This window comes from Coregonus lavaretus, assembly GCF_964263955.1.
Source record: "Coregonus lavaretus genome assembly, chromosome: 20".
NCBI classification, from domain to species: domain Eukaryota; kingdom Metazoa; phylum Chordata; class Actinopteri; order Salmoniformes; family Salmonidae; genus Coregonus; species Coregonus lavaretus.
In genome coordinates this window covers 44569839-44591282 of record NC_140007.1, presented here as the reverse complement: position 1 = coordinate 44591282, position 21444 = coordinate 44569839, and the positions used below count along the sequence as shown (strand labels likewise).

Below are 21444 nucleotides of genomic sequence, written 5' to 3'. Positions count from 1 at the left end.
CAACCTTCGCTCTCTCTCTCCCACTACTCTCTCCTCTTCCATCCTATCATCTCTTCCCTCTGCTCAATCCTTCTCCCTCCAATCTCCTGATTCTGCCTCCTCAACCCTCCTCTCCTCCCTTTCTGCATCCTTTGACTCTCTGTGTCCCCTATACTCCCGGCCGGCTCGGTCCTCCCCTCCAGCTCCGTGGCTTGATGACTCATTGCGAGCTCACAGAACAGAGCTCCGGGCAGTGGAGCGGAAATGGAAGAAAACAAAACTCCCTGCCGACCTGGCATCTTTTCACTCCCTCCTCTCTACATTTTCTTCATCTGTTTCTGCTGCTAAGGCCACTTTCTACCACTCTAAATTCCAAGCATCTGCCTCTAACCCTAGGAAGCTCTTTGCCACATTTTCCTCTCTGCTGAATCCCCCCCCCCCCCCTCTCTCTGTGGATGACTTCGTCAACCACTTTGAAAAGAAGGTTGACGACATTCGATCCTCGTTTGTTAAGTCTAATGACACTGCTGGTCCTACTCACACTGCCCTACCCTATGCTTTGACTTCTTTCTCCCCTCTCTCTCCAGATAAAATCCTGCGACTTGTGACTGCAGGCCGCCCAACAACCTGCCCGCTTGACCCCTTCCCCTCCTCTCTTCTCCAGACCATCTCCGGTGACCTTCTCCCCTACCTCACCTCGCTGATCAACTCATCCTTGACCGCTGGCCATGTCCCTTCCGTCTTCAAGAGAGCGAGAGTTGCTCCCCTTCTCAAAAAACCAACACTCGATCCCACTGATGTCAACAACTACAGACCAGTATCCCTTCTTTCTTTTCTTTCCAAAACTATTGAGCGTGCCGTCTTTAGCCAACTCTCTTGCTATCTCTCTCAGAATGACCTTCTTGATCCAAACCAGTCAGGTTTCAGGACTGGTCATTCAACTGAGACTGCTCTTCTCTGTGTCACGGAGGCTCTCCGCACTGCTAAAGCTAACTCTCTCTCCTCTGCTCTTGTCCTTCTAGACCTGTCTGCTGCCTTTGATACTGTGAACCATCAGATCCTCCTCTCCACCCTCTCCGAGCTGGGCATCTCCGGCGCGGCTCACTCCTGGATTGCGTCCTACCTGACCGGTCGCTCCTACCAAGTGGCGTGGCGAGAAGCTGTCTCCGCACCACGTGCTCTCACCACTGGTGTCCCCCAGGGCTCAGTTCTAGGCCCTCTCCTTTTCTCCCTATACACCAAGTCACTTGGCTCTGTCATATCCTCACATGGCCTCTCCTATCATTGCTACGCTGACGATACACAACTAATCTTCTCCTTTCCCCCTTCTGATAACCAGGTGGCGAATCGCATCTCTGCATGTCTGGCAGACATATCAGTATGGATGACGGATCACCACCTCAAGCTGAACCCTGGCAAGACGGAGCTGCTCTTCCTCCCGGGGAAGGACTGCCCGTTCCATGATCTCGCCATCACGGTTGACAACTCCGCTGTGTCCTCCTCCCAGAGTGCGAAGAGCCTAGGCGTGACCCTGGACAACACCCTGTCGTTCTCCACCAACATCAAGGCGGTGACCCGCTCCTGCAGGTTCATGCTCTACAACATTCGGAGAGTACGACCCTGCCTTACACAGGAAGCGGCACAGGTCCTAATCCAGGCACTTGTCATCTCCCGTCTGGACTACTGCAACTCGCTGTTGGCTGGCCTCCCTGCCTGTGCCATTAAACCCCTACAACTCATCCAGAATGCCGCAGCCCGTCTGGTGTTCAACCTTCCCAAGTTCTCTCACGTCACCCCCCTCCTCCGCACACTCCACTGGCTTCCAGTTGAAGCTCGCATCCGCTACAAGACCATGGTGCTTGCCTATGGAGCAGTGAGGGGAACGGCACCTCTGTACCTTCGGGCTCTGATCAGTCCCTACACCCAAACGAGGGCATTGCGTTCATCCACCTCTGGCCTGCTGGCTCCCCTTCCTCTGCGGAAGCATAGTTCCCGCTCAGCCCAGTCAAAACTGTTCGCTGCTCTGGCACCCCAATGGTGGAACAAGCTCCCTCACGACGCCAGGACAGCGGAGTCACTCACCACCTTCCGGAGACATTTGAAACCCCACCTCTTTAAGGAATACCTGGGATAGGATAAAGTAATCCTTCTACCCCCCCCCCCCCCCCAAAAAAAAATTGTAAAGTGGTTATCCCACTGGCTATAGGGTGAACGCACCAATTTGTGAGTCGCTCTGGATAAGAGCGTCTGCTAAATGACGTAAATGTGCCCTTGAGCAAGGCACTTAACCCTAATTGCTCCTGTAAGTCGCTCTGGATAAGAGCGTCTGCTAAATGACTAAAATGTAAATGTAAAATTGTGTGTAGATGGGGGAGAAATACATCTATTTAATCCATTGTGAATGTATGAAGTAACACAATAAAATGTGGAATAGGTCAAGGGGTATGAATACTTTCTGAAGGCACTGTATTAAAATAACTGAAAAATAATGTTCTACATATGTAATGTGTGTAAGTCAGGGCTCTCCAATCCTGTTCCTGGAGAGCTACCGTCCTGTAGGTTTTTGCTCTAACCTCAACCTAGCGCACCGGATTTAAATAATTTGCTGGTTGATACAGTGGCTTGCGAAAGTATTCACCCCACTTGGCATTTTTCCTATTTCGTTGCCTTACAACGTGGAATTAAAATAGATTTTTGGGGGGGGTTTGTATCATTTGATTTACACAATATGCCTACCACTTTGAAGATGCAAAATATTTTTTTATTGTGAAACAAACAAGAAATAAAACAAAAAAAACAGAAAACATGAGCGTGCATAACTATTCACCCCCCCCCAAAGTCAATACTTTGTAGAGCCACCTTTTGCAGCAATTACAGCTGCAAGTCTCTTGGGGTATGTCTCTATAAGGTTTGCACATCTAGCCACTGGGATTTTTGCCCATTCTTCAAGGCACAACTGCTCCAACTCCTTCAAGTTGGATGGGTTCTGCTGGTGTACAGCAATCTTTAAGTCATACCACAGATTCTCAATTGGATTAAGGTCTGGGCTTTGACTAGGCCATTCCAAGACATTTAAATGTTTCCGCTTAAACCACTCAAGTGTTGCTTTAGCAGTATGCTTAGGGTCATTGTCTTGCTGGAAGGTGAACCTCCGACCCAGTCTCAAATCTCTGGAAGACTGAAACAGGTTTCCTTCAAGAATTTCCCTGTATTTAGTGCCATCCATCATTCCTTCCATTCTGACCAGTTTCCCAGTCCCTGCTGATGAAAAACATCCCCACAGCATGATGCTGCCACCACCGTGGTGTTCTCGGGGTGATGAGAGGTGTTGGGTTTGCGCCAGACATAGCATTTTCCTTGATGGCCAGAAAGCTCAATTTTAGTCTCATCTGACCAGAGTACGTTCTTCCATATGTTTGGGGAGTCTCCCACATGCCTTTTGGTGAACATCAAACGTGTTTGCTTATATTTTTCTTTAAGCAATGGCTTTTTTCTGGCCACTCTTCCGTAAAGCCCAGCTCTGTGGAGTGTACAGCTTAAAGTGGTCCTATGGACAGATACTCCAATCTCCGCTGTGGAGCTTTGCAGCTCCTTCAGGGTTATCTTTGGTCTCTTTGTTGCCTTTCTGATTAATGCCCTCCTTGCCTGGTCCGTGAGTTTTGGTGGGCGGCCCTCTCTTGGCAGGTTTGTTGTGGTGCCATATTCTTTCAATTTTTTTATAATGGATTTAATGGTGCTCCGTTGGATGTTCAAAGTTTCAGATATTTTTTTATAACCCAACCCTGATCTGTACTTCTCCACAACTTTGTCCCTGACCTGTTTGGAGAGCTCCTTGGTCTTCATGGTGTCGCAGACTCTGGGGCCTTTCAGAACATTTACATTTTAGTCATTTAGCAGACGCTCTTATCCAGAGCGACTTACAGTTAGTGAGTGCATACATTTTTCATACTGAACAGGTGTATATATACTGAGATCTTGTGACAGATCATGTGACAGATTGCACACAGGTGGACTTTAGTTAACTAATTATGTGACTTCTGAAGGTAATTGGTTGCACCAGATCTTATTTAGGGGCTTCATAGCAAAGGGGGTGAATACATGTGCACGCACCCCTTTTCCGTTATTTATTTTTTTCGAATTTTTTGAAACAAGTTATTATTTTTATTTCACTTCACCAATTTGGACTATTTTATGTATTTCCATTACATGAAATCCAAATAAAAATAAATTTAAAATTACAGGTTGTAATGCAACAAAATAGGAAAAACGACAAGGGGGATGAATACCTTTGCAAGACACTGTAAGCTAAATCAGGTTAGTTACAAATGGGGTTGGAGTTAAAACCTACAGCAGGGTAACTCTCCAGGAACAGGGTTGGAGTTAAAACCTACAGCAGGGTAACTCTCCAGGAACAGGGTTGGAGTTAAAACCTACAGCAGGGTAACTCTCCAGGAACAGGGTTGGAGTTAAAACCTACAGCAGGGTAACTCTCCAGGAACAGGGTTGGAGTTAAAACCTACAGCAGGGTAACTCTCCAGGAACAGGGTTGGAGTTAAAACCTACAGCAGGGTAACTCTCCAGGAACAGGGTTGGAGTTAAAACCTACAGCAGGGTAACTCTCCAGGAACAGGGTTGGAGTTAAAACCTACAGCAGGGTAACTCTCCAGGAACAGGGTTGGAGTAAAAACCTACAGCAGGGTAACTCTCCAGGAACAGGGTTGGAATTCAAATCTACAGCAGGGTAGCTCTCCAGGAACAGGGTAGGAGAGCCCTGGTATGTGGTGTACTGTTACAGAGATAAGAAAAGTGGGTCCATGCATTTACATTTGAGTCATTTAGCAGACGCTCTTATCCAGAGCGATTTACAGTAGTGAGTGCATACATTCTCGTACTAGTCCCCCATGGGAATCGAACCCACAACCCTGGCGTTGCAAGTGCCACACTCTACCAACTGAGCCACAAGGGACCATGCCACTGCCTGAGGTGAGTTCTCAAGGTAGCTAACCTCCTTCCACTACACCAGCTAGTTAACACACACACGCACGAATGCACACACACACATGCACACACACGGAAGCACACACACAAACACACCTCGGACGCTTTTATCCAAAGCAACTTACAGTCATCTAGTCTCCTTGTTTGTTGTGTTCAATATTTCCCATGATATATTACCTACAATAATCTTTACAATCACACAATATGCGCAAGACTAGAGGCATTAAAGACTAGAAGACCAGAGGTATTAAAGACCAGAGAGGCATTAAAGACTAGAGGCATTAAAGACTAGAAGACCAGAGGTATTAAAGACCAGAGTCATTAAAGACTAGAGGCATTAAAGACTAGAAGACCAGAGGTATTAAAGACCAGAGTCATTAAAGACTAGAGGCATTAAAGACTAGAGGCATTAAAGACCAGAGGCATTAAAGACCAGAGGTATTAAAGACCAGAGGCATTAAAGACTAGAGGCATTAAAGACTAGAAGACCAGAGGTATTAAAGACCAGAGGCATTAAAGACTAGAGGCATTAAAGACTAGAAGACCAGAGGTATTAAAGACCAGAGGCATTAAAGACCAGAGGCATTAAAGACCAGAGGTATTAAAGACTAGAGGCATTAAAGACTAGAGGTATTAAAGACCAGAGGCATTAAAGACCAGAGGCATTAAAGACTAGAGGCATTAAAGACTAGAGGCATTAAAGACCAGAGGTATTAAAGACCAGAGGCATTAAAGACCAGAGAGGCATTAAAGACTAGAGGCATTAAAGACCAGAGGCATTAAAGACTAGAGGCATTAAAGACCAGAGGCATTAAAGACCAGAGAGGCATTAAAGACTAGAGGCATTAAAGACCAGAGGCATTAAAGACCAGAGGTATTAAAGACCAGAGGCATTAAAGACTAGAGGCATTAAAGACTAGAAGACCAGAGGTATTAAAGACTAGAGGCATTAAAGACCAGAGGCATTAAAGACCAGAGGTATTAAAGACCAGAGGCATTAAAGACCAGAGAGGCATTAAAGACTAGAGGCATTAAAGACCAGAGGCATTAAAGACTAGAGGCATTAAAGACCAGAGGTATTAAAGACCAGAGGCATTAAAGACCAGAGGCACCAAAGTGTCATGACTTCTCTCATTACTATTCTGAACTGGTTTGAAGGAAGTAGTTGAGACAGAGCACGATGACTGTTGGCTGACTTGTTTTATACTAAACTTATCCAACTATGGAATTTGACGCCAGCTCATTTCAATTGTCACTTCGCCTGTATTGCAAAGTTTACTCAGAGCACAAACGCACACACACACACACACACACACACACACACACGCACACACGCACAATAGTTTTTTTGCTTTGTCTAAGTGTTTTTGACTGGGAGGGAGGAGAGGTAACAGACCCCATCTACAGCTGTCCTAGACTGATATCAGTTCACACACATTCTCCCTCTCATATCACATTGCATGTCCAAGGCCACAAACACACAAACACACACAAACACACACACACACACACACACACACACACACACACACACACACACACACACACACACACACACAAACACACACACAAACACACACACACACACACACACACACAAACACCGCTCAATGGCTGGATTGTGTGAAACGGCACAGATCAGCAAACAGCGATCAGATCCTTCAAAAGATCCTGTTTCGAATGGTTGGTCAGGCTATTTTAAAAAGGCTTATCTCTCTCAATAGATATCACTAGTGCTGCATTCTAATCAGAATCAGAACACTTTATTGCCATGGAACAAATGTTACTAGCAATTTCTCTCAAGAAAGCGCTCTCTTATCTCCCCTGTATGGTTATTTTATTTATCTTCATTGATTGGTAAGTGGTATCTAGGTTACCTTGAAAGAAAATAAGAATTTGCATGCCTTGCCAGCATCACTAGATAATGTCCTTGTATTGTCTCTCGGCCGCTGATGCGTAAACTCACACGCAGTGTGCAAGTTTTATTTTCTTAAAATATATCATCGAATGACTCAGTGAGAAATAGAAAACAGATGCCCTTTTTTTCATTTATTGAATTGGAATTTCAGTTAACTTCCTGAATTGACTGACTTCAATTCTTCAACTCGATCCCAACCCAGGACGGGCAGTCGCAGTGGCATGTAGCCCCGTGGAACATGGCTTATTAGAACAAACACTGGTATATGTTCAGGCTTGTGCCTTTTGTGGTGTGTGATTCTTACCAGGACAGGCAGTAGCAGTGCCATGTAACCGCCGCAGAAGATGGCAAAGAACACAGCGTAGACCATGAGCAGGATGTAGGTGTTAGCCAGCGGGGCGAACAGGTTGACCACTCCACACAGGATCAGGTAGGCCTTGTGGTAGTGGTACTTATGGAACAGGTTCTTATCCGCTAGCCAGCCAGAGCCTAGCTGGGCTATAGTCTCTGTGATACCTGGAGGGAGAAGGAGAGGGGGAGAGGGAGAAGGAGAAGGAGAGGGGGAGAGGGAGGGGAGGGAGAAGGAGAGGGGGAGAGGCAGGGGAGGGGAGGGAGAGGGAGAGGGAGAGGGAGAGAGGGAGAGGGATAGAGAAGGAGAGGGGGAGAGGGAGAGGGAGGGGAGGGAGAAGGAGAGGGAGAAGGAGAGGGAGGGGGAGAGGGAGGGGAGGGAGAAGGAGATGGGGAGGAAGAAGGAGAAGGAGAGGGGGAGAGGAAGGAGAGGGAGAAGGAGAGGGAGAAGGAGAGGGGGAGGGAGAAGGTGAGGAGGGAGGGAGGGGAGGGAGAAGGAGAAGGAGAGGGAGAAGGAGAGGGGGAGGGAGGGGCAGGGAGAGGGGGAGGTGAGAGGGGAGAGGCAGAGGTGGGAGAGAGGGAGCAGAAGAGGGGGAGGGAGGGGGAGAAGGAAGGAGAGGGGGAGGGGGAAGGAAGAAGGGGGAGCATGTGTATTACATATGATAACTTAAGTCTCTTCCCACAGCAGCTGTATCAAACAAGACTATTGATGACTTTACCCTATGATGATGATATATTATGTACTTTGTCATCAACGGATCATTTCATACCTGGTATACAGAAAACTGTGTACAAAGGGGTTCTGTTAAAAGGTGGGTGGGCTGTTGAGTGAGTAGCGTTCCTAGAGATGTACAGACATAACAAGTCGCTTCAGCAAAATGCAGAGTTGGGGAAGCTACTCTGAAAATATAGTTTACCAAGCTACCAAATACTTCTCTCTGGAAAAGTTAAGCTACATTAAAGCTACCCTTAAGAAACATATAGTTTACTGAACTAATGTTACTTTGAATAAGTAGTTCACTACATCCAAACTACACTGAACAAAAATATAAATGCAACAATTTCAAAGATGTTACAGTTCATATAAGGAAATCAGTCAACTGAAATAAATAAATTAGGCTCTAATTTATGGATTTCACATGACTGGGAATACAGATGTGCATCTGTTGGTCACAGATACCTTAAAAAAAGGTAGGGGTGTGACCACCATTTGCCTCATGCAGCGTGACACATCTCCTTCACATAGAGTTGATCAGGCTGTTGATTGTGGTCTGTGGAATGTTGTCCCACTCCTCTTCAATGGCTGTGTGAAGTTGCTGGATATTAACGAGAACTGGAACACGATGTCATACACGTCGATCCATCCCAAACATGCTCAATGGGTGACATGTTTGGTGAGTATGCAGGCCATGGAAGAACTGGGACATTTTCAGCTTCCAGGAATTGAGTACAGATCCTTGCAACATGGGGCCGTGCATTACCATGCTGACACACGAGGTGAAGGCGGCGGATGAATGGCACGACAATGGACCTCAGGATCTCGTCACGGTATCTCTGTGCATTCAAATTGCCATTGATAAAATGCAATTGTGTTCGTTGTCCGTTGCTTATGCCTGCCCATACCATAACCCCACCGCCACCATGGGGCACTCTGTTCACAACGTTGACATCAGCAAACCACTCGCCCACACGACGCCATACACGCTGTCTGTCATCTGCCCGGTACATTTGAAATCGGGATTCTTCCGTGAAAAGCACACTTCTCCAGCGTGCCAGTGGTCATCGAAGGTGAGCATTTGCCCACTGAAGTCGATTACGACGCCGACCTGCAGTCAGGTCAAGACCCTGGTGAGGACGATGAGCGTGCAGACGAGCTTCCCTGAGATGGTTTCTGACAGTTTGTGCAGAAATTATTTGGTTGCGCAAACCCACAGTTTCATCAGCTGTCCGGGTGGCTGGTCTCAGACGATCCCGCAGGTGAAGAAGCCGGATGTGGAGGTCCTCGGCTGTCGTGGTTACACATGTTCTGCGGTTGTGAGGCCGGTAGGTAATACTGCCAAGTTCTCTAAAATGACGTTGAAGGCAGCTTATGCTAGAGAAATTAACATTGAATTCTCTGGCAACAGCCCCTAGCTGTCAAATTCAACCTTTCAGGGGCCAAACCCACAGATCCCATATCTGCGGTCATTGGTGCCAAAGCCTCCTGTGCGCCTGGGATCACGTCCACCGGATGAATGCATAGAGCAGGGTCAGCGGCCACAGATATGCCGACACATCCGTTCCCAACAGAGCGCCCAGAATTCTTATTGAGAAAAACACACAACAATTCGCGATGCGTAAGATCTACATCGGCCCTGCCGAACCGGTCCCGTATCTAGTTTCCACTCCTGTATATAGCCTCGTTATTGTTATTTGATTGTGTTACTTTTTTAAAATAATTTTTTACTTTAGTTTATTTGGTAAATATTTCCTTAACTCTTTCTTAAACTGCATTGTTGGTTAAGGGCTGTAAGTAAGCATTTCACGGTAAGGTCTACACCTGTTGTATTCGGCGCATGTGACAAATAAAGTTTGATTTGATTTACATAGGATAGAAGGTTACTTAAAACCTCTTAAATGTAACTAAATGTAATCTAAACTGAAATCTACATAATCCCCGAAAGTAATTATTTATCATGAGAGGGCCATAAACAATAACTAGTAATGCTGCATACACCAAGAAAGGTTAAAATCTCACCTTTCTGGTCAAAATAGTTATAAATTGCTAAAGTGTAGTTACTTTGAGGACACAAGCTTAAGTACACAGTACAAATATGATACAAATATGAAATATTTTATATTATGTATTTCCTATTCAACAAAACTGTATGAATAAGGCTTGAAATGACTTATCGTTTTTTCTAAATATAGCATTATCAATTTATAAAATGACTAACTGTAAGATTTCACCTTCCTTATAACTGTAAAATACATATTTCTATATTTAGTGTTAGAGAAAATGTGCATATTTTCTAAAGGTCTCTCTTGATCAAAATGTCCACACCCATCACTGTGAACGTCTCACAGAGCTCTAGAACTCGTTAGGAACTCGCCTTTTATCTCATATTAATCTTGTCCGTCTATGACAAACAGAAAACTATTTTTTTTTGCCCCTTTTTCCTCCCCAATTGGTAGTTACGATCTTGTCTCATCGCTGCAACTCCCCTACGGACTCGGGAGAGGCGAAGGTCGAGAGCCATGCGTCATCCGAAACACAACCCTGCCAAGCCGCACTGCTTCTTGACACACTGCTCGCTTAACCCGGAAGCCAGCCGCACTAATGTGTCGTAGGAAACACTGTCCAACTGACGACCGAGGTCAGCTTGCAGGTGCCTGGCCCGCCACAAGGAGTCGCTAGAGCACGATGAGACAAGGAAATCCCGGCCGGCCAAACCCTCCCCTAACCCGGACGACACTGGGCCAATTGTGCGCTGCCCCATGGGTCTCCCGGTCACGGCCGGCTGTGACACAGCCAGTGATGCAGTGCCTTAGACCGCTGCGCCACTCGGTGAGGACCCAGTGTTTTTTTTCTCCAAATCTATTAATTATTGCAGATTACTGGCTATAAATTGATCTCTGAATGTGCTACAGCAACAAAACCACTCTCTACTGCTGTGTTACGATGTAAGGACTCCACGCATATGCATTCTTAGTGGCTGTGATGTAGGTTTCAGCCAGGAGTTGATGGACAGTTGGAAGAGCGAATGAAATGACAGGAGGGACATCCCAGCTTCAAGTGGTGTCAGATTTCACATCCTGCTTCACACAGGCATAAGATAAATACTCAGGGCTACCACTCATTGCAAGCCATTTTGATCTACGGTGTCCACAGATTGATTTATAAGCAAAAATGTTGGTCGGAACCGGTACCAGAACCACACAGGTCCCCTAAACAGGGGACTTTACATAACACGAACGTCTAGCAACCCAAAGATTGCGTGTTCGAATTTTATCACGGACAACTTTAGCATTTTAGCAACTTTGCAACTACTTAGCTACTACTTTTGAGCTACTTTGCAACTACTTAGCATGTTAGCTAACCCATAAAGGTGTCCACATGCTTCCCAGCCAAAACAGTTCTTCAATTCACTGTTTGTTGTCATTCAACGAGAGACATATAATTTTCATGCAAATCAAATCAAATTTTATTCATCAAATGCGCCGGATACAACTGGTGTAGACTTTACAGTGAAATGCTTGCTTACGAACCTTTCCCAGTGATGTACTGGGCTGTCCGCACCACCCTCTGTAGCGCTTTGCGGTCAAGGGCGGTGCAGTTGCCATACCAAGCGGTGATGCAGCCAGTCAAGAAGATCTCGATGGTGCAGCTGTAGAACTTTTTGAGGATCTGAGGGCCCATGCTAAATCTTTTCAGCCTCCTGAGGGGGAAGAGACACTGCCGTGCCCTCTTCACGACAGTGTGGTGTGTGTGGACCATGTTAAGTCCTCAGTAATGTGGCGCCAAGGAACTTGAAGCTCTTGACCCGCTCCACAACTGCCCTGTCGATGTGGATGGGGGCGTGGTCTCCCCTCTTTCTCCTATAGTCCACGATCAGCTCCTTGGTCTTACTGACGTTGAGGGAGAAGTTGTTGTCCTGGAAACACACTGCCAAGTCTCTGACCTCTTCCCTGTCGGCTGACTCATCGCCGTCGGTGATCAGGCCTACCACCGTTGTGTCGTCAGCAAACTTGATGATGGTGTTGGAGTCGTGAGCCCCCCGTATTGAGGGTCAGTGTGGCGGAGATGTTGTTGCCTGCCCTCAACACCTGGGGCCGGCCTGTCAGGAAATCCAGGTTCCAGTTGCAGAGGAAAGCGTTCAGTCCGAGGGCCCCTAGCTTGGTGATGAGCTTGGAGGAGACTATGGTGTTCAACGCTGAGCTGTAGTTTATGAACAGCAATCTCACATAGTTATTTCCCCTCTTGTCCAGGTGGGAGTGGGCAGTGTGAAGTTTAATTGATATTGAGTCATCTGTGGATCTGTTGGGGCAGTATGCGAATTGGAGTGGGTCCAAGGGTGTCTGGGATGATGGTGTTGATGTGTCTCATGACCAGCCTTTCAAAACACTTCATAATTACAGATGTTGAGTGCTACAATGCAATAGTAATTTAGGCAGGTTACCTTGGAGCTCCTGGGAACAGGAACAATGGTGGTCAGCTTGAAACATGTTGGGATTACAGACTGGGACAAGGAGAGATTGAAAATGTCTGTGAAGACACCTGCCAGCTGGTCTGCACATGCTTTGAGAACGCGCCCGGTTATTCCGTCTGGATTTTGTCTGTTAACCTGTTTAGACGTTTTGCTCACATCGGCCACGGAGTGCGAGATCACACAGTAATCCGGCAAAACAGGGGCTATCGCGCAAGGCACTGTGTTATATTCCTCGAAGCGTGCACAAAAGGCATTTTAGCTCGTTTGGGAGTTCTGCATCGCTGGGCATCTCATGGCTGGGTTTCCCTTTGTAATCCGTTATCGTCTGCAAGCCCTGCCACATACGACGAGTGTCGTAGCCGGTGTAATAGGATTTCACCTTCCTCCTATATTGTCCTTTTGCATGTTTGATGTCTCGTCGGAGGTAATAGCGGGATTTCTTGTATGCGTTCATGTCTGTGACCCGTTCAGCCGTAGCTGTAGCCTTTAGCCCAGGATAATGCCTGTAATCCATGTTTTTTTGGTTTGGATACGTTCTTATAGTCACTGTGAGGACGACATCGTCTATGCACTTATTGATGAAGCCCATGACTGTTGTGTCCTCAATGTTATCGGATGAATCCCAGAATGTATCCCAGTCTGTACTAGCAAAACAGTCTTGTCTGCTTCGTTCGACCACTTCCGTATTGAGTGCATCACTGGTACTTCCTGTTTGAGCTTTTGTTTGTAAACAAGAAGCAGGAGAATGGAGTCATGGTCAGATTTCCCGAAGGGAGGACGAAGCCTTGTTTGCGTTTCTGTAGGTAGAATAAAAGTGGTCTAGAGTTTTAGCGCCCCTAGTGGCGCAGGAGACGTGCTGGTTTTAAGTCTCCGCGCGCTAAAGTCTCCGCCCATCAGAAAAGCTGCCTCTGGGTGAGCGGTTTCTTGTTTGTTTATGGCCCCATACAGTTCGTTGAGTGCCAGAGTGGTGTTGGCATGTGGAGGAAGTTGGGTTGGAACTCATAAGATGTCAGCCTTCTCCGTCGGCCCCATCTTATCTAGCTAGGCGCCATTTAGGAAATTTGTAACATTTTGTACGAAATGCTATTCGTAACATATCATACGAATTCTAATTCGTGGCGTATACAAAATGGAGGACGGACATCCACAAATTAATACATACCATACGAAATGTAACATATCATACTAAATGGAGTGTCTTGGATTTACACTATATAGTGCCTTCGGAAAGTATTCAGACCTCTTGACTTTTTCCACATTTTGTTATGTTACATCCTTAATCTAAAATGGATTAAATTGTTCCCCCCTCATCAATCTACACACAATACCCCATAATGACAAAGCAAAAACAGGTTTTTAGACATTTTTGCTAATTTATTAAAAATAAATAAAATTTACATAAGTATTCAGACCCTTTACTCAGTACTTTGTTGAAGCACCTTTGGCAGCGATTACATCATAGAGTCTTGTTGGGTATGAAGCTACAAGCTTGGCACACCTGTATTTGAGGAGTTTCTCTCATTCCTGTCTGCAGATCCTCTCAAGCTCTGTCAGGTTGGATGGGGAGCGTTGCTGCACAGCTATTTTCAGGTCTCTCCAGAGATGTTCGATCGGGTTCAGGTCCGGGCTCTGGATGGGCCACTCAAGGACATTCAGAGACTTGTCCCGAAGCCACTCCTGCGTTGACTTGGCTGTGTGCTAAGTCTGAGGTCCTGAGTGCTCTGGAGCAGATTTCCATCAAGGATCTCTCTGTACTTTGCTCCGTTCATCTTTGCCTCGATCCTGACTAGCCTTCCAGTCCCTGCCATTGAAAAACATCCCCACAGTATGATGCTGCCACCACCATGCTTCACCGTAAGGATGGTGCCAGGTTTCCTCCAGACGTGACACTTGGCATTCAGGCCAAAGAGTTCAACCTTGGTTTCATCAGACCAGAGAGCCTTGTTTCTCATGGTCTGAGAGTCTTTAGGTGCCTTTTGGCAAACTCCAAGCGGGCTGTCATGTGCCTTTTACTGAGGAGTGGCTTTCGCCTGGGCACTCTACCATAAAGGCCTGATTGGTGGAGTGCTGCAGAGATGGTTGCCCTTCTGGAAAGTTCTCCCATTTCCACAGAGGAGCTCCATCGGGTTCTTGGTCACCTCCCTGACCAAGGCCCTTCTCCCCTGATTGCTCAGTTTGGCCAAGCGGACCTTATATAGACAGGTGTGTGCCTTTCCAAATCATGTCCAATCAATTGAACTTACCACTGGTGGACTCCAATCAAGTTGTAGAAACATCTCAAGGATGATCAATGGAAGCAGGATGCATATGAACTCAATTTCGAGTCTCATAGCAAAGGGTCTGAATACTTACGTAAATAAGGTATTTCTGTTTTTTATTTTTAATACATTTGCTGCAAAAATGTCTAAACACCTGTTTTCACTTTGTCATTATGAGATATTGTGTGGCACTTTTCCAACAAGTCAGGTCGTCAAATTTCTGCCCTGCTAGAGCTGACCCGGTCAACTGTAAGTGCTGTTATTGTGAAGTGGAAAAGTCTAGTAGCAACAATGGTTCAGCTGTGAAGTGGTAGGCCACACAAGCTCACAGAACGGGACCGCCGAGTGCTGAAGCGTGTAGCGCTTAAAAATCGTCCGTCCTCGGTTGCAACACTCACTACCGTATTCCAAACTGCCTCTGGAAGCAACGTCAGCACAATAACTGTTCGTCAGGAGCTTCATGAAATGGGTTTCCATGGCCGAGCAGCTGCACACAAGCCTAAGATCACCATGCGCAATGCCAAGTGTCGGCTGGAGTGGTGTAAAGCTCGCCACCATTGGACACTGGAGCAGTGGAAACGCGTTCCCTGGAGTGATGAATCACGCTTCACCATCTGGGTTTGGCGGATGCCAGGAGAACGCTACCTGCCCGAATGCATAGTGCTAACTGTATGGTGGAGGAGGAATAATGGTCTGGGGCTATTTTTCATGGTTCGGGCTAGGCCCCTTAGTTCCAGTGAAGGGAAATCTTAACGCTACAGCATAAAATGACATTCTAGACGATTCTGTGCTTCCAACTTTGTGGCAACAGTTTGGGAAAGGCCCTTTACTGTTTCAGCATGACAATGCCCCCGTGCACAAAGCGAGGTCCATACAGAAATGGTTTGCCGAGATCGGTGTGGAAGAACTTGACTGGCCTGCACAGAGCCCTGACCTCAACCCCATCGAACACCTTTGGGATGAATTGGAACGCCGACTGCGAGCCAGGCCTAATCGCCCAACCAGTGCCGACCTCACTAATGCTTGTGGCTGAATGGAAGCAAAGTCCCCGCAGCAATGTTCCAACATCTAGTGGAAAGCCTTCCAAGAACAGTGGAGGCTGTTATAGCAGCAAAGGGGAGACCAACTCCATATTAATGCCCATGATTTTGGAATTAGATGTTTGATGAGCAGGTGTCCACATACCTTTGGTCATGTAGTGTATGTAGAGAACAATAGGTGGGGCTTCCAAGGGCGGGCTCTGCATCCAATGGTTTTTACTGAACTACACGTTTCCCAAAAATGTTATTTTACGTTATTGAACAGACCTTGATGTACGTTTGCTGCCGTTTGATGGATGTGGCGAGGTGTGGCTTAAAGCAATGGGTGACGTATCTAAAGGGCAGTGGCTATGCTGACAGCGTTCCCTAACCCCTCCCCATTTTTCAACTGTTAGTTCAGTACAGCACAATTTACGTTCAATTGAATGTTCCAGAATGTAAAAACGTACTGAATGCAGCCCTGGTTTCAATCAATCAGTAAATCAATTGTCATGCCCTAATCTTTCTGTAGTAAAGAATAACCCATGAACGAGTGAGTGAGCGAGGGCCAGACTGAGAGAGAGAGAGAGAGAGAGAGAGAGAGAGAGAGAGAGAGAGAGAGAGAGAGAGAGAGAGAGAGAGAGAGAGAGAGAGAGAGAGAGAGAGAGAGAGAGAGAGAGAGAGAGAGAGAGAGAGAGAGGCAGCAGCAGCAGCAGTCTTCACACTGTGTTGAAACGTGATCTGGTGAATGATAAGGATGTATTAGTCTCCTCCCACTCAGTCTCATCCCACTCAGTCCCCTCCCACTCAGTCTCATCACACTCAGTCTCCTCCCACTCAGTCTCCTCCCACTCAGTCTCCTCCCACTCAGTCTCCTCCCACTCAAGTATCCTCCCACTCAAGTCTCCTCCCACTCAAGTCTCCTCCCACTCAGTTTCCTCCCAATCAGTTTCCTCCCACTCAGCTCCCACAGAGTTCCCATCTGGAGTCCCGTGTTCCCTGTCATGTTGAAGAGAAAGTCCAGTGCTGTGGCCGCGTTCATCAGGGCACCATGTTGTGGAACACTATCATGCCTGAGTGCCAGTCTGTTGTTGCCATCATCCCAACTCCTTGTCACTCATTGTAATGTTTTGGCTTGACAGTGACAGCCATGGAGTTGGCATGAGCACATAGGCTACGGAGTCACATCGGCTCTATTTGTGATGTTTTCTTCTGCAGGGTTCCACACCGTTTGCCTACTCGATGTTAAGCAGAGGTTGATTAGTGCAGTGGCTTATCATAAGCAACAGTGTTGTCAAGCTTACGACAGACAACATCTGACAACAGCTCAACGTGATAAGACGATCAGTAGACAACAGCAATGAGTCTCATCTGATGAGATCTGCATCAACTACTGTATTCATGATCATCTGTCACACCACATCTATTGATTACGTTTTTTTTTAATGGATTGGTTCTAGTGGCTGATGATGACGGTGCATCCAAACTGCCAGCCTATTCCCTATAAAAGTGCACTACTTCTGAACACAGCTCTACGGGGCCTGGGCAAAAGTAGTGCCCGATATAAGGAAAAGGGTTCCATTTGGGATGGGCCCTGCCCTGCCTTGCCTTGCTGAGGTCCATGTGAATGTGATAGCTGCTGCTGCAGTGGCTCTATTGATCCTGGGTTCAGGAATAGCTCAGGGCAGACAGGCAGGCAGCAGCATTATCCCATTGATCAATGAAATTGCAGTCAGATCAGCACTAGGCTGCATCCCAAATGGCAGTCTATTCCCTATGTAGTTCACTACTGTTGACCAGGGCCCATAGGGCTCTATGGGGTGCCCTATGGGACGCAGCCATAGTGATTTCCTCTATAGATCCAGTACTGCAGTGATAAAGTATGAAAAATGTATGCACTCACTAACTGTAAGTCGCTCTCGATAAGAGCGTCTGCTAAATGACTAAAAATGTACATGTAAATAAAGGCGCAGTGCAGGGACACACTGCAGTTAGTGACTTGAATCTACTATGGACTTATATCAGTTCAGATACTCTGCAGCATTATAGGTTATCACTGTGTTAGAGCACTGTGTGACAGTCTAGAAAGATAGTAGAGTGATAGATTTTAAAGCCGGTAATTTCTTCTAGTCTTATTGATTGAAAACGTCAACAGCCTTTATCAGGATGTGATTGTAGTTGGGTGATGGTCTTTTTTCTTGCTCGAGAAAGACCATCATAAAACGTTACTAAAACATGCCTTAATAGAGAGCAATAGTAATGGTGTCTTTTTGACGGCACTAACGGAGGCTAACTCCGCCATGGATCGTTGGTCATAGCCTACGGGGAAATATATATATATATATTTTAAAGATTTTTGGAATGCCGAAAATAAGATCTGTGGTAAACACAGGCTTAGGAGATCTTATACGTTTTGTTTCTAAGAGATAATCTTCATCAGCTAACGTCACTTTTTCTAAATGTTGAAGAATTTATCTCATCAAAACAAGCACATAAAAGACATAAAGGGTTCATAATTTATGAAGGTCATGTTAACTGACAGATATGATCTCATAGAACAAAACGTGTAAGATCTCCTGAGCCTGTGTTAACCTCAGACCTTATTTAGGCGTTTATCCAAAAAACCCAACAAAACCCCTATTCATTTCCCTGTAAGCTTTGACCAACGAGCCATGGCTAACTCATTTCCATTTTGTAGGACTACAAGCTAGCGAGCTCTATGTCATATAACAGAACATTACTATCTCTACTGTGGAATATTGCACAGTGATGGTTAAAGACATGCCATGAGTCCAGACAGCTGTCTTTCCCCCTGTTCCTGTTTATCTGTCCTCTCCTAGTGACCAGAGAGCGTCCCCCCCACGGTCCCCCTCAGGAGAACAGACTAGCCCTGAGGTTGTTTGTGTGTTTTACTCGCAGCAGGTTGGTGGAAGTTGTTCAACAGCTGTTTCTGTAGAAACGCAGCACAATGGGTTTCAATAAAGCTGCCTCGCTCTCGCTAGCCTGGTCCCAGATCTGTTTGTGCCGTCTTGCCGACCCAGAACAGACTTGCCAACTCATGACAACTCAAGACAGCACAAACAGATCTCTCCACTCCACTCTTCTTGGAAGCCAAATGCTTGGGAATGGGAAGTCACAAGGCTTTTGTCTCTGGCCTTGGTGTTTGCGGGGCTCTCACCTCTGACAGTCAAACAGACAGATAAGACAGGCAGGTGTTGGTGCTCTATGCCTCCCAACGATAACACTTAAAGGGGAAGTTCATCCAAAAACACTTATGGGCCCTTTTACAACACTTGCCTGGAAGTTTGTCAGTACCCCAGACAGTTTCTAAGGTACATTGCTTGAGTATTTAGATTTAAATTTACAAAAAGTACCTCAATTGCATTAAAAACAAATAAATGTGTATGTGTAAAAAGTATTTAAAACTTTGTGCTAGCGCAATGGTCTTCCGTATCGTCTGTAATCCGTTGATTTCTTCTTCGTCGTTCTAAGATTGATAATTACAGGAGGCAGGACGAAGGAGCACGTTACTATTGGTCTTCAAGAAAGGAAGTAAACAAAGAGAAGTAAAATAAGTAGCTAGTAGCTAGGCTAGTGGTTAGTAGCTAATAGCTAGGCTAGTGGTTAGTAGCTAGTAGCTAGGCTAGTGGTTAGTAGCTAATAGCTAGGCTAGTGGTTAGTAGCTAGTAGCTAGGCTAGTGGTTAGTAGCTAGTAGCTAGTAGCTAGGCTAGTGGTTAGTAGCTAGTAGCTAGGCTAGTGGTTAGTAGCTAGTAGCTAAGCTAGTTGTTAGTAGCTAGTAGCTAGGCTAGTGGTTAGTAGCTAGTAGCTAGGCTAGTGGTTAGTAGCTAGTAGCTAGGCTAGTGGTTAGTAGCTAGTAGCTAGGCTAGTGGTTAGTAGCTAGTAGCTAGGCTAGTGGTTAGTAGCTAGTAGCTAGTAGCTAGGCTAGTGGTTAGTAGCTAGTAGCTAGGCTAGTGGTTAGTAGCTAGTAGCTAGGCTAGTGGTTAGTAGCTAGTAGCTAGGCTAGTGGTTAGTAGCTAGTAGCTAGGCTAGTGGTTAGTAGCTAGTAGCTAGGCTAGTGGTTAGTAGCTAGTAGCTAGGCTAGTGGTTAGTAGCTAGTAGCTAGGCTAGTGGTTAGTAGCTAGTAGCTAGTAGCTAGGCTAGTGGTTAGTAGCTAGTAGCTAGGCTAGTGGTTAGTAGCTAGTAGCTAGGCTAGTGGTTAGTAGCTAGTAGCTAGTAGCTAGGCTAGTGGTTAGTAGCTAGTAGCTAGGCTAGTGGTTAGTAGCGGTTTCCAATCTCTGAAGTAAAGTTGTAGGCGAATGGTACTCGAGTAGCTCAGTCACTTTAGGGAAGTAAGTAGGTAGAATATCTGGGCAAAATTCGGTGCATTGTACCCGGGTGAATAATGTCCCTGTCAAATACAAATATACAGCACATTTCCATTCTCTTCCTGTCCGCGATGGAGCTTTGTGTCAGGCGTGGCTGCAGGCCATCCGACATCCTGATTATGGTGTCGATACGAGACCTGAAGTAATTAATCAGTGGCGGTTGTCCGTTTGCAGTGATCACTTTGTGATTAAAGTGATCACTTTGGGACCGGTTGAAACTGGCTTCTGTTCCCACCATCTTTCCACCATAGACGGGAAAGCTCCAACCATTTGAGGTAGGTTGCAAGCTAAGTTGCTAAAACCTGTAGTCTCTAAAAGTTATATAATTATATATAACGTTATTTGTTTGCTCGTGTTGTATTTGTCATGCTACGGTAACGGTAACGTTATCCTGTCCTGCTGACTGTTTTGTTTTTTTATTTTGCTTTGTGATGCAATTACCTTTTCCATTACTCATAATACTGATAAGCAGTTCCGACCTAGGTCCCGACTCATGGCGCGCATTAATCTACTTCCTGAATTTCAATACGAAATAACAAAATACATCGGTAAATATTAGCCTACTGAAATAAGTTAGCAGAAAAATTGTGCAGAGAAAGTCATTACAAGGACTCTTGCGGTCATGAGGAGCAGTGTGTTTGGAAGGTATTTATGATGGACTTTGACGTTGAATGGGGTTTCTTTGCGGAAAGGGGGGGGGGGCAGAATCAAAAGATTTAGGTACATCTACACTACTTTATCAAAAGTATGTGGACACCTGCTCATCGAACGTCTCATTCCAAAATCATGGGTGTTAATATGGAGTTGGTCCCCCCTTTGCTGCTATAACAGCCTCCACTCTTCTGGGATTCCACTAGATGTTGGAACATTGCTGCGGGGACTTGCTTCCATTCAGCCACAAGAGCATTAGTGAGGTCGGGCACTGGTTGGGCGATTAGGCCTGGCTTGCAGTCAGCGTTCCAATTCATCCCAAAGGTGTTCGATGGGGTTGAGGTCAGGGCTCTGTGCAGGCCAGTCAAGTTCTTCCACACCGATCTCGACAAACCATTTCTGTATGGACCTCGCTTTGTGCACGGGGGCATTGTCATGCTGAAACAGGAAAGGGCCTTCCCCAAACAGTCGTCACAAAGTTGGAAGCACATAATCGTCTAGATTTCCCTTCACTGGAACTAAGGAGCCTAGCCCGAACCATGAAAAAACAGCCTCAGACCATTATTGCTCCTCCACCAAACTTTACAGTTGGCACTATGCATTCGGGCAGGTAGCGTTCTCCTGGCATCCGCCAAACCCAGATTTGTCCGTTGGACTGCCAGATGGTGAAGCGTGAATCATCACTCCAGAGAACGCAT

The 21444-nt window shown here is 46.1% G+C and overlaps 1 protein-coding gene across 1 annotated transcript in view; it reads right to left on the bottom strand.

Moving 5' to 3' along the window:
* Positions 1-21444, bottom strand: part of LOC311148186 (monocarboxylate transporter 5-like) — a gene marked incomplete at both ends in the record, with an annotated part of 41129 nt that overhangs the window by 10971 nt on the left and 8714 nt on the right. The window contains one exon of the mRNA XM_084185070.1: positions 7200-7411. Within this exon, the coding sequence (XP_084041196.1) occupies positions 7200-7411 (212 nt within the window). The remainder of the gene's footprint in view (positions 1-7199; positions 7412-21444) is intronic.